We start from the raw sequence: 12,500 nt of genomic DNA on the forward strand, positions 1-12,500 counted from the left end.
CTGTGTCTGTCTGTCTGTATGTCTGTCAAATAACATTTATTTCAAACATACATCTATAATACAATGCTAGCAAGGTAGCTATATAAAGTTGTGTAACTACGAGAGTTTACTAGAATTAGATTTGAAAAACAAGCAAACATGTAACACTTAAAAGAGATCTGTCTGTCTGTCTGTCTGTCTGTGTGTGTGCGCGCACGCGCGCACTTCATATGAATTGACGCAGAAAGACGCATCAGGTTAAAGCTAATGTATGGTTGTTGCAGTCATTAGGATATGCGCGTACTACGTTCTGGAACTCGCGGCTTGATAATGTTTTATTTGTATGTTTTATCCCATATAACTTTTATCATGTTTCTGATAGTGCTATAGATATTCTAGCGCATTTTCTGAAGGATTCACAGGAATACACGAAACAGCATCGTACGCGCGCTGTTTGGAAACTCAAGGCTATTGGAAGTGCATGCTAACGATGCCATTTGTTTGGCGCGTGGTGTTCACGTGACATGCAGTTTGCAAACAAAGGCGGACAAGATGCTGCGTTTTCTTTCTTCTCTAGAGAAAGTGACGGCTCTTCAACTGCTCAACCGACATCAAAGGACCACATTCAGTCAACTCACACAACGCGCCAACTGCCTACCAGCAATTCAGAATCGTCAACAATCGCGGTCGACCAATCATGTTCGAGCGCCTGTATTCATTCAGCGTCGGACCGCCTTCACTCGACGCTCCGATTTGAGAAACTGCGAGCGGATTGTGGTGAAACTCGGCTCTGCTGTTGTGACGCGCAGCAAAGATGAGTTCGGAATCGCTCTAGGAAGGCTCGCGTCGATTGTCGAGCAGGTCAGCTGTCATTAGTACAGAAAGACACGCCTACTCGCTCTGTTGCTCCTCCTTCGCAATAATTTAGCGCTTTCAGATGTTTGACGTAGGTGTGGGTGTTTATCCTACTTGTGTAGGCACCGCGTTTTTGTAAAAAGTGTAAATCGGTATCCATGGTTACCTTTTACCGCGGAACGAATTTCGATGCCTTTGAAGACCCAGGACCTCGCGCGAACAATGGTAGTTTCAGTACTGTACAGTAAATCAACAAAATTCCGTAAGTGAAAACTTTCAAATTCGCCAAAACAGCCAACTTTCGTAAGCGTTGACGAACATAGCCACTTCTTTTCTGTGCAGAACATCAACACGAAATCAACAGAAAATCCAAGCCACAGCACCACGCGTAAGTAGAGCTGCTAAGCGCCTAGGCATGTGTACACGTGTACGTCCTAGCAGTATCTCACCAGGTATCCCACGTGCGGACATGTCAAAACCACAACACCACGCGTAAATAATAGCCGCTATATCACCGGGCGTGATACACGTGATCAATATTAGTAGCAAAGTGTCGCTAGAAACCGATAGCGACAAAAATTAGTAAGCAATATAGTAAATGTGAGATTGCTTACAAAATTTATGAAAGTTAGATGCTTACGAAATTTTGTTGATTTACAGTAGTTAATATTAATATCTTTTTATAATTGGTTGCGAAATGCCAATAATTACGGAGTCTTTACGTGGCATGTACAGATGACTTTTGATATATAGAGGTGTAACTTTATATTCTACCTTTATGCTACATATTCAGAGTTGTAAACGTTTACTTAGATACTAATGATACTATCACAGTGATGTTTACATTTGGAAGCTGTAATAATGTAGAAGTAACTTTAGTTTGGAAATTTTGTTTCTGCTGAAGGACATTGCATGACACATGTCTTTAGGTATCTCGACTCCATCGCAAGAATAAACAAGTTCTTCTTGTGACAAGCGGGGCTGTAGCTCTGGGTAAAGTTCGTTTAGCCACATCAGCTCTTAATGGAGTTAATGGAGCACAAGAACCATCAAGATACAAACGAGTATCAGCAGACCCAAGGGCAGCAGCTGCCGCTGGTCAGGCAGGCCTCATGGCCCTTTATGAACAAATGTTTGCACAATATGGATTAGCATGTGCGCAGGTACGTATACATATCATGACCTTCAATTGACATGACAAGAGAGGCTCACTTCGATTACCAATTATTGATTTTTGTTACCAGGTTCTTATTAGTGGAGGTGATCTGCTACCGAAGACGTGCAGTAGTTTGCAAGCTACTTTGGATGAACTGTTGCAGATGAACATCATACCAATTCTAAACGGAAATGATGCAACAGAAAAATCGGTGATGGATGCTGATCTTGAAGGGGTACCGTACAACATTATCAAAATAATAAATTTTATTAAATTTATTAATTAAAATATTTGTTGTGTTTGTAGGTGTTGAGTACTCCTGACAATGACAGCTTGGCATCTGCTGTGGCATGTTTGGTTAAAGCTGATCTTTTGCTTTTGTTATCTGATGTCAATGGCATTCATAATGAACCACCGGAAAATAAGGGATCATACGTGTTTGATACGTTCCAACTCAATGGAGGAAATGAGATCATATTTGGAGGCACATCTCGTGTGGGACGCGGAGGAATGGAAGCTAAGGTTAGATAAAAGATGACAGTACATGTTGTTGTTGAATAGGTTGAGTGCATTAATTAATTCATCGTTGTACGAAGAGATGCATCTCTTCAATACAATAGTCTAGTGTATCGTGAGATACATTCCTCCAATACAGTAGTCTAGTGTATTGTCAGATGCATCCCTCCAATACAATAGTTTAGTGTGTAGTGAGATGCATCCCTCCAATAATAGTCTGGTGTATTGTCAGATGCATCCCTCCAATACAATGGTTTAGTGTGTAGTGAGATGCATCCCTCCAATAATAGTCTAGTGTATTGTGAGATGCATCCCTCCAATACAATAGTCTAAGAGGAGAACATGTGTCTTCAGATTATCAAGACTGTCATGGAAGAGTCATTTAAAATCTGGATCAAGAGGAACAGTTCATAGCCTTGTTACTGTGTTTAATTAATGGTTAACTTAGTCTTCTCTTTTACTTTAGTCTTGCTGTGCTAGCCAACTTCGTTGTAGCTAGTCTAGAGCTCTTAGCTGCTGTCCCATATGTCGCCACGGGATTGTTAACCGTGTTGGACAGGGGTTGCTAGCTGCTCCCCATTTGTTTATTTATTTCAATAAATGGGTTTGACCGTGTATCGTGAGATGCATTCCTCCAATACAATAGTCTAGTGTATTGTGAGATGCATCCCTCCAATACAATAGTCTAGTGTATTGTGAGATGCATGCCTCCAATACAATAGTCTACAATCAACGTCACGACTCTGTTCTCAGTCTTCTCTATAATGCGGCTATTAACCATCTACCACATCAATTCAACATCTTTGCTGATTTAAAAGACTGTGAAGTAAAGTTTCCATCTGACATCATTCCTACTGCACAAAGGCCTGACATGTTGATTTGGAATAATCATACGCTCAAATTTTATGTCATAGAACTAACAATCCCTTTCGAAACAAACTTTTTTGATGCAAATAAAAGAAAATCAGAACGGTATACAGACTTCATGATGACCATCAAATCAAAAGGCTTCACCTGTAAGCAACTAAATATTCAAATAGGATCTAGAGGCTTTATTGATACTCCAAGTCTTCTCCCCTTCCTTGATGTCATCTCTATTCCTCCTCACAATCAACGTCAACTATTATCATCAATCGTAAAGGTGACAATTGAAGAATCTTGTAAAATATGGTTAGCCAGAAACAATATTTAGTTGTACATTACTTGTTAGAGCTTTTACTATTACTTTACTGGCGCCACATTATTGTTAAGTGTGATGGCCATGTATTAGTGAGGTGCTCCTCGTTTATCTAATAAATGAGTTCTTTATGTGTATTGTGAGATGCATCCCTCCAATACAATAGTCTAGTGTATTGTGAGATGGATGACTCCAATACAATAGTCTAGTGTATTGTGAGATGCATCCCTCCAATACAATAGTCTAGTGTATTGTGAGATGCATGCCTCCAATACAATAGTCTAGTGTATTGTGAGATGCATCCCTCCAATACAATAGTCTAGTGTATTGTGAGATGCATGCCTCCAATACAGTAGTTTGATGTATTGAGTGGTATCTCTCACACCTGATATCATAAAATTTCTAGAAATTAAAATGTTAATTGCACGCTTATGTTCTGATACCTGTAGTGTACGGTGCTGATGTCATTCGAAATGTGCAGGTCAAAGCTGCTACTGCAGCCGTAAAGAAAGGTGTAGCAGTCGTTATCGCGAATGGCAGCACCGATCAAGTTATTCTCAACATTGTAAATGGACAGCGAGTTGGCACGTTTTGCACTGACGTTCCTGATGACAAAGAACAAGTAGAGGCACAAGCAAAAAGAGGTAGCCACTAATTTACGATATTGTGGGCATCAATTTTATGCTTAATAATTTTACTTTCTTACTTTGCTTACAGTGCGTGAAGGATATCAACGGATGCAACTATTGACATCTGATGAGGTACTAGGACTGTGCAACACTTTTTGTGTCTTTGATACTCACAGACGTTGCATCTTAGAGAGCAGCGGCTGTTGAGCGTCTTGCCGACCTTCTTGATGAGAGAAGGTTCGACATTCTTGCGGCAAACAAAAAGGATCTCGAACGCGAGCAAGAGAGTGAGGAGTTGACGTTTGCCTTGAGAGAACGGCTTCACATGACGGATGCAAAACTAGACAGTCTAATCAATGGTTTGCATCAGATAGCACAGACAACTGATCAAGTAAGGTTGACAGTAATAGATAATTAATAAAATAGTTTATAAAGAATTTGGCTTAATTAAATAATATATTACTTAATAAATTAATTTAAGAATAATTTATCTAGGACTTAATGAAGAGTGCACTCATCCACAAACAGGATGACAGACTAACTGACAGACAGACTGACAGGCAAGCAAACGTTAGACAGTCAGTCAGTCAGACAGACAGACAGACAGACACAAATGAACAAGCAAAGAGTAGATAGATAAACACACGCCACACGCACTTAGATACTCTAAAGTATTATAGGTATTGGTTCAGTTGTGTGTGTGTGTGTGTGTGTGTGTGTGTGTGTGTGTGTGTGTGTGTGTGTGTGTGTGTGTGTGCACGTAGCATCATATTGAAATCACAGATGGTTCTATAATTTAATTCTTTGTGTTATGGTATCATTTTGTTTCCTAGACTGTTGGTCGTGTGATGCGTCGTACTTTGCTTGCCGACGATTTGCTATTAGAACAACACACTGCACCTATTGGAGTTCTACTCGTTGTATTTGAATCACGACCAGACGTTCTTCCACAGGTGTTGACATTTATGTTTTCAATTATGTACTTTGTGTTGTAGTATTTGTTATTTTATTTGTTTGTTTTGTTGTTTGTTTGTTGGTTGGTTGATTGGTTGACTTATTTATTTGTTTATTTGTTTGTTTGTTTGTGATTTAATATTTTTCTTTCATTAAATGTGGTTTATGTTGCTGTGTTTGTCTAAGTGATTGCTCTGTATTGTCAGGTTGCTGCGCTTGCGATTAGTAGTGGAAATGGTCTCTTGCTGAAAGGAGGTAGAGAAGCTGAACATACAAACACATTTCTTCATCAGCTTGTGCAAGAGGCCCTTGAACCATTTGGAGTATCTCGTGCTGTTGCATTGGTAGGTGTACAGTACTGTATTGAGATGCATCCCTCCAATACAATGGTCTAGTGTATTGTGAGATGCATCTCTCCAATACAGTAGTCTAGTGTATTGTGAGATGAATCCCTCCAATACAATAGTCTAGTGTATTGTGAGATGCATGCCTCCAATACAATAGTCTAGTGTATTGTGAGATGCATCCCTCCAATACAATAGTCTAGTGTATTGTGAGATGCATTCCTCCAATACAATAGTCTATTGTATTGTGAGATGCATCCCTCCAATACAATAGTCTAGTGTATTGTGAGATGCATCCCTTCAATACAATAGTTCGGTTAAGTATCTTTCAACACAGTATGCTGCTACTGCAGGTAAATAGTCGTGAGGAGGTCCAACAGTTACTGAAGCTGAAGGAACACATTGATCTTGTTATACCTCGAGGATCAGCAAAGTTTGTTAGTCAAGTTCAAGAAGAGAGCCAAGCAATTCCAGTTCTAGGTCATTCAGAGGGAGTATGCCATGTGTATATTGATCAAGAAGCAAGCGAAGAAATGGTACTGAAGATTGTGCAAGACGCAAAGTGTGGATATCCCTCAGCATGCAATGCTATGGAGACATTGCTGTTCCACTCATCCCTAATCGACACTCTAATATTTACTAATACGATGAGAGTTCTTGCTGACAATGGGGTATGAACACACACACACACACACACACACACACACACACACACACACACACACACACACACACACACACACACACACACACACACACACACACACACACACACACACACACACACACACCTTTTAGCTTGACTTTCTAACTCGTTGTTAGGTAAAGGTTAACTTTGGAAAACACATAGCTGCACTACTTGACGTCAAAGAACCACTAGCTCCATCAATGAGCCATGAATACAACGATCTTGAGTGCACAATTGAGACCGTCACAAGCACCGACGACGCCATTCATCACATCAACAAATATGGCAGCTCGCATACAGACACAATAGTAACCGACAATGGTAAGCCTAAATAAAAATAGTGAAAACGATGGTGATTTTGTGTTGCCGATTTAAATTATTGTAATTCCAAAAAGATTTCCTAGTAGACCTGGCCATGTGATGACGTCATTGCATGGCTACATGCATTGCAATGATGTTAGGATGCTGCGCAATTTTTTTATAAACAACGACGTATTTTTTCTGAAGTTTTGTGTGATGTCGTAGCTGAGACGGCTAACTTATTCATGCAACAAGTGGACAGTGCTTGCGTGTTTCACAACGTCAGCACTCGCTTTTCCGATGGCTATCGTTTTGGTCTTGGAGCCGAAGTTGGCATTAGTACAAACCGAATTCATGCACGTGGGCCGGTTGGTGTGGAAGGCCTTCTGACAACGCGGTGGCTTCTACGAGGCGCTGGGCAAACAGTTCAAGAATTTGGCAAAGGAAACAATCAGAAAACTTTTAGGCACAAGCAGATGCTTTGAATTTTGGATGTGAAAATTGATGTCTGTTAGCGCGTATTTGTGATTTAAGATTTTCGAAGTATTTATGGTAATATGATATGTTTGTTTATGTATCCAGGGCCGACGAAAGCAATTGAAGTGGTCTAACGCGCGTTAAAGGAGCGTACCTAACGCACGCTACAAGCAGTTGGCATACCAAAAGTATAGATGACGGCAATAAATAGTTGGCTAAAGTCAAAGTTTCGAAAAGTGGGGCCGGCCTTGGTATCACTCTAGAGCCATCTAAAATTATATGAGTACACTACATAGGCGTAGGAACCGGGGGGGCCGAGGGGGCTATGGCCCACCCAATATTTAGCCTCCAAAGCTGTATCAATGCAGCGATTAGACCCCCAATTTGGCGTTTGGCCCCCCAATCTCACCAAACTTCCTACGCCTATGCACTAGAGTGGCCCTGCGGACCTATTCTCGGAGCCCGAATGTTGTGCGCACAGATCGTGTTTTGAATTCCGAGGTCATTGTGGTTTGAACTTCACAATGGGCTGCCGTCCGATTTTCTTGCTCCTGGCAGTAACGTTTACTGTCTTTCTTATGTTTGCTATCTCAATCTTTGCTGGTGGGATTCTGAATAGAATCCGTGGTGGATACCGAGACGTTGGCGAGAGTTGGAAGCTCAGCTATTGGGAGGCTCATGTCGTTACTCGCCTTGTGTTTGCTGTTCCCATCGGACTGACAGCGGTGAGTGCGAGTCACAGTAAAGTGTATGGCGTTGCAGCAGACGTAGTTGCTACAGTGGGCAACATGTAGCGAGTTCAGATATTCATATGTAGCAAGGGCGACATGTTGTTGTTCCACTGGGAATTCTCACGTACAACTGGCACGTCTAGTTGCTACTTATTTTCTCTGCAATCTGTGGAGTAGCGCTAGCACAACGTGTTTTGAGAAGTTTTGGCTAGACGTTTGGTGTCTTTGTAGCAACATTAGTATACTCGTTGCTACATTTTCCTTTGGGAATTCCAACGCAGCGTATTTGTAGCTATCGCAGTATGACATTGTAGCAGACATGTCGCAGTGGGAAACCGTCATTACTGCCGCCGTTATTAGGACGACTAGTAGGGCGGTGCTCCTAGCACCGACATCTGTTGTTCTGTTCTGTGATTTTCTCACGCGGATTCTGTTGTGCGTTCAATCTCTTTCGTTTGTCTGTCATCTCTATTATAACTTTAAAGCTTTAATAGCGGTAGAACAATAGACTGACGGGCGAGATGTTGATGTTGTTCATTCTTTGTATATTACCAAAGAGGAAGGCAAGATAGGGAGTTACCAACCGGAAATGAAGGACATTGCTTGATGTCACTCATTTCCGGTGTATATGACATGTACCATATGACATGTCTACCATGAGCATTTTCTGGTGGCTGATAAAAGTACAGTAGGATTCTAACCTCGACCTGTTCATAACTTTGTCTACTCGGAGGCACCCTGTTGGTACAGTATGTAGTAGCCAGCCCCTCCCCTCTTGACATCCGGTTGTCAACAGTCTTGTTAGCCATGCCTGTCTGCTAGCAAGACTAAAAGTGTTAGTTTGTATAGTGATTTAATTAACATTTATTAGAGCACTTCTTACCACACCAAGAGGCAAAATCAGTGAACAACTCGTTTTAGCTTCTTTTGCTGCTTTTTGTGTTTTGACATTGGCATATCACGATGGGAACTACACGTGTACTCCGATGCTCATACGCATTACCGTAAGTCCGAGGCACGGGCCCTCCGGTAGACCAACACGTTTGGTTAACTGGTGTGTTCAGATAAGTGACATCCTACTCTGTAATACTTTCTTCGAAAATGGCAAGACACTCTACATGTAGAATTATTATTATGGCGGAGGTATGCACTTTCTGAGTGCCGATGTTGTTATTGTTGGTGTAGGGCCTGTGTGGATGGCACTTGAAGGGTGGACTCGTTGTGATGCTGATGACTTGGTTTAGTCTTTATGTTGGATGGGGATGTTACATGTCAATTGGAGACAATCCGCATGGAAATCTGAGGTACAACATAATTAGATATCGACACAATGTAAAATATAATAAATGAAATAAGTAAATTAGGTAAATAGCAATAAATTGTGTGTGTATGTGTGTGTGTCACTGTGTGTGTGTGTGTGTGTGTGTGTGTGTGTGTGTGTGTGTGTGTGTGTGTGTGTGTGTGTGTGTGTGTGTGTGTGTGTGTTCTATCTCATGATACGACCATAAGTTATGTTGTAACTTTTAGTCGGTCTGGTGTTTTTGACTGGTTGATTGGTCGTCAAGGAAATGATTGGAATGAGCTGCGAATGGTGTCTCGTGATTACGCAGGCATGTCTCTGCGTGGCCTCATCTGGACTGCTCCCAGTGGCTACGCTCTCTACTACATGGGCTACGGCTGGCAATATGCCATATCAGGCAGTCTAATGGGTTTCATATATTATCTTGGACAAAAAACCCCAATAGACAGCGGACCACTTACACCGGATTTTGCTCGTGGTATTCCAGTATCCGAATTCTATTGGGGAGCATGGATATGGATGGTTGTCTTCTTCTCATCTGTCGCTCGCATGACCGAATACGTCGTGAAGCGTTGGGAAAGGAAATCGGACGCAAGCGACGTTGACTACCCACAACCAACCTACAAACGATCCAACTGGACAACAGGAAAGTTCAATCGTCGCGTCTTAGCTGTTCTGTTCGAATGCCTTCACGTGAGTCTCAACGTTGTGTTCGCGGCGTCGGTTTGTTTCTACGCGATTGTCGATCAGTCAGACGTGAGAAACAAGGCACAGACGTTTTTCGGCATGTTCACGGCGAGCGCATTCTTACTCTTTGCTCAAGCGTTTATTATCGGGAAAGCGTGGACTATCTCCTGGATCAGACGTATTCAGAAACGACGACGAGAAATGGCGCCTCATCGAGGAACCTCTGGGCTAATGCAACCGGAAATACGAGGGACACACCCGGTTGTACATCTCAATCGAGTGGAAACGAATAATGTACGTTACCGTGGCAACAATTCAACGTTATCACCGGATCCGTTTGGTAACTTAGTGACGAGATCAATGTTTGTGCCTCTGGAGCAGCACAGTGAGGAACCGCCGGGTTACAATACGGCACAACGAGTACCGTCTCTTCAAGTGTCGAGTGTAATTGCTAGTCAACCGAGTGTACAACGTTCGGAGTCGGAGTCGTCGATCGGATCGGATGACGTCGTGCCGACGGTCATTGAAAAACCGAGATCGTTTATGTGGGATTTTTGTGCGTTGCTACATATTGTCACCGGCTGGATTCGTAATGTGTTCGGGCTTCTTGGCATTGTGGGTGTGGTCATTGCCGTGTTGTTCACTGTGATTGATTTGGTGTGGAACTTTCACACTGCACGATTTGTCGATCGCGATTTGGTGTACGAGAACTTCACACATGCGTATGAATTCTACAGCTGGTGATGGGAATTCGGTATTCGTTGTTCTCGTCTTGTTTGTGTTGAGTTGTAATTCTAAGAGTTCAGGTTTAAGTGGTAATATGACGTCATTATGCATTATGAAATATCTGAAATAGACATATTGTTAAATTTAAATATGACAAATTCACAATATGATAATGACAGTAACTATTTGTGTACTAGTGTATGTACAACAGTCATGCATGTGCGTTTGTGTCACGTGCATTGGATCACGTGCATTAATTGGGTTGACACGTGTACCGATCACATGATTGTTAACTTGCGTGGCAGTCACGTGACTGCCAATCATTACGTGTTAATCACGTGATTGCTGTCGTGTGCGTATGATCATGTGATTATTGAGTAGCAGGTCGCGTGCATATTGTTCACGTGATTAGTTTGGTCACGTGATTGCTGCGCGTACGTAAAGGTCGCGTGTGTGTTGGTCACGCATTTGATTTTGACATTCAAAGTCAAGTCCATTAGTTAATGACTTTGTTGTTTGCAAGGACTGATTTCTATTTTAAAAATACTAGCATATGTACAAGTAGAATCTGTATGAGAATAAATTGCGTAAAGGTCGCGTGTGTGTTGGTCACGTGATTGTCGGTCACGTGCGTGTTGTCAGGTTACTCACGTGTCCATCTTGAAGTGACGAGACGAGAGTCACCCAGTTTATTCTGACGTTCTGTGCAAGAAGACTCTTAGGTCAGCTACATTGTTGTGACGTAAAACGTCACCACATATGGGCATTACGTCCTAGACACGTGACAACGTCAAAATGGGCAGCTCCGTTTGCAAATCGATAACCTGTCCGGCACATTACAATCTCAACGAGCTGGAGATCGTGATCACAATCACCGGCTTCATCTCCATGTTTTGTTGCGTCATCGTCATTCTGACGTATTACCTTTGGCCACACCTCCAAACGACCACCAGGAAGTTGCTCGTCTATCTCTCTATTGCAGACTACACGTTTGCAGCAATGAACGTGATTGGTGCTGTCTCGTATAATCACATCGTATGCAGTAACCCCGACCCCGATACACCATCTCGAGATGGAATCATTCAGAGTGCTATAGGAACGTATGCATCGAGTTGTTCCTACTTCTGGACAATGTTTCTGGCTGTTTACTTGTACGTTTTGGTTGTGAAAAATAACTACATTTTGGCGGAGAAATTGTTGCCTTATTTTCATGTTGTCAGTTGGGGGATACCATTGGTTGAGGTCTCGCTGGCGGCTTGGAAGGGGAAGCTTGGGTGTAATGGAAATGAGGAGGTGACTGGTGGATGGTGTTGGATCATGTTGTCTGTGAACGAAACTCAGGATTGGGAGGGCGCGGTGTGGATGTTGTTTACTGGGAAGTTGTGGGAGTTGATTGCATACATTGTGATTTTTGTTCTTTATTTCAAGATCAAACGGCACTTTAAGAGACAGCTGGGGGTGCGTGTTGAGTGTCTGTCTGTCTGTCTGTCTCTCTGTCTCTCTGTCTGTCTCTCTGTCGCTCTGTCTGTCTCTCTGCCTGTGCTGTGCTATGTGTGTGTGTGTGTGTGTGTGTGTGTGTGTGTGTGTGTGTGTGTGTGTCCGTGTCCTTGTGTTCGTGTGTCCATGTCCTTGTGTGTGTGTGTGTGTGTGTGTGTGTGTGTGCGTGTGTGTGTGTGTGTGTGTGTCCATGTGTGTGTGTGTCCGTGTCCTTGTGTCCATGTGTGTCCATGTCCTTGTGTGTGTGTGTGTGTGTGTGTGTGTGTGTCCATGTGTGTGTGTGTCCGTGTCCTTGTGTCCATGTGTGTCCATGTCCTTGTGTGTGTGTGTGTGTGTGTGTGTGTGTGTGTGTGTGTGTGTGTGTGTGTGTGTGTGTGTGTGTGTGTGTGTCCGTGTGTGTGTGTGTGTCCGTGTCCTTGTGTCCATGTGTGTCCATGTCCTTGTGTGTGTGTGTGTGTGTGTGTGTGTGTGTGTGTGTGTGTGT

General features: G+C 42.6%; 3 protein-coding genes across 3 annotated transcripts in view; all 3 read left to right on the plus strand.

Annotated features, from left to right (window-relative positions):
- The first annotated feature begins 20 nt into the window (after nt 1–20).
- On the plus strand, nt 21–7,315 carry LOC134181835 (delta-1-pyrroline-5-carboxylate synthase-like). The gene is made up of 12 exons (XM_062649104.1): nt 21–840; nt 1,764–1,997; nt 2,079–2,225; nt 2,297–2,512; nt 4,165–4,327; nt 4,401–4,444; nt 4,503–4,703; nt 5,146–5,265; nt 5,473–5,610; nt 5,964–6,281; nt 6,433–6,619; nt 6,824–7,315. The coding sequence occupies exons 1-12, from the start codon at nt 532–534 to the stop codon at nt 7,081–7,083; spliced, it is 2,337 nt and encodes a 778-aa protein (XP_062505088.1). The 5' UTR covers nt 21–531; the 3' UTR covers nt 7,084–7,315.
- A 189-nt stretch (nt 7,316–7,504) lies between these two features.
- LOC134182025 (uncharacterized) lies at nt 7,505–10,695 on the plus strand. Its single transcript, XM_062649343.1, has 3 exons — nt 7,505–7,800; nt 8,992–9,110; nt 9,334–10,695. The coding sequence occupies exons 1-3, from the start codon at nt 7,600–7,602 to the stop codon at nt 10,535–10,537; spliced, it is 1,524 nt and encodes a 507-aa protein (XP_062505327.1). The 5' UTR covers nt 7,505–7,599; the 3' UTR covers nt 10,538–10,695.
- A 482-nt stretch (nt 10,696–11,177) lies between these two features.
- LOC134182392 (uncharacterized) overlaps nt 11,178–12,500 on the plus strand; it is an 11,854-nt gene continuing 10,531 nt past the window's right edge. The window contains exon 1 of the mRNA XM_062649790.1: nt 11,178–11,977. Within this exon, the coding sequence (XP_062505774.1) occupies nt 11,315–11,977 (663 nt within the window). The 5' untranslated portion in view covers nt 11,178–11,314. The remainder of the gene's footprint in view (nt 11,978–12,500) is intronic.

Source organism: Corticium candelabrum, chromosome 7, assembly GCF_963422355.1.
Source record: "Corticium candelabrum chromosome 7, ooCorCand1.1, whole genome shotgun sequence".
NCBI lineage: Eukaryota > Metazoa > Porifera > Homoscleromorpha > Homosclerophorida > Plakinidae > Corticium > Corticium candelabrum.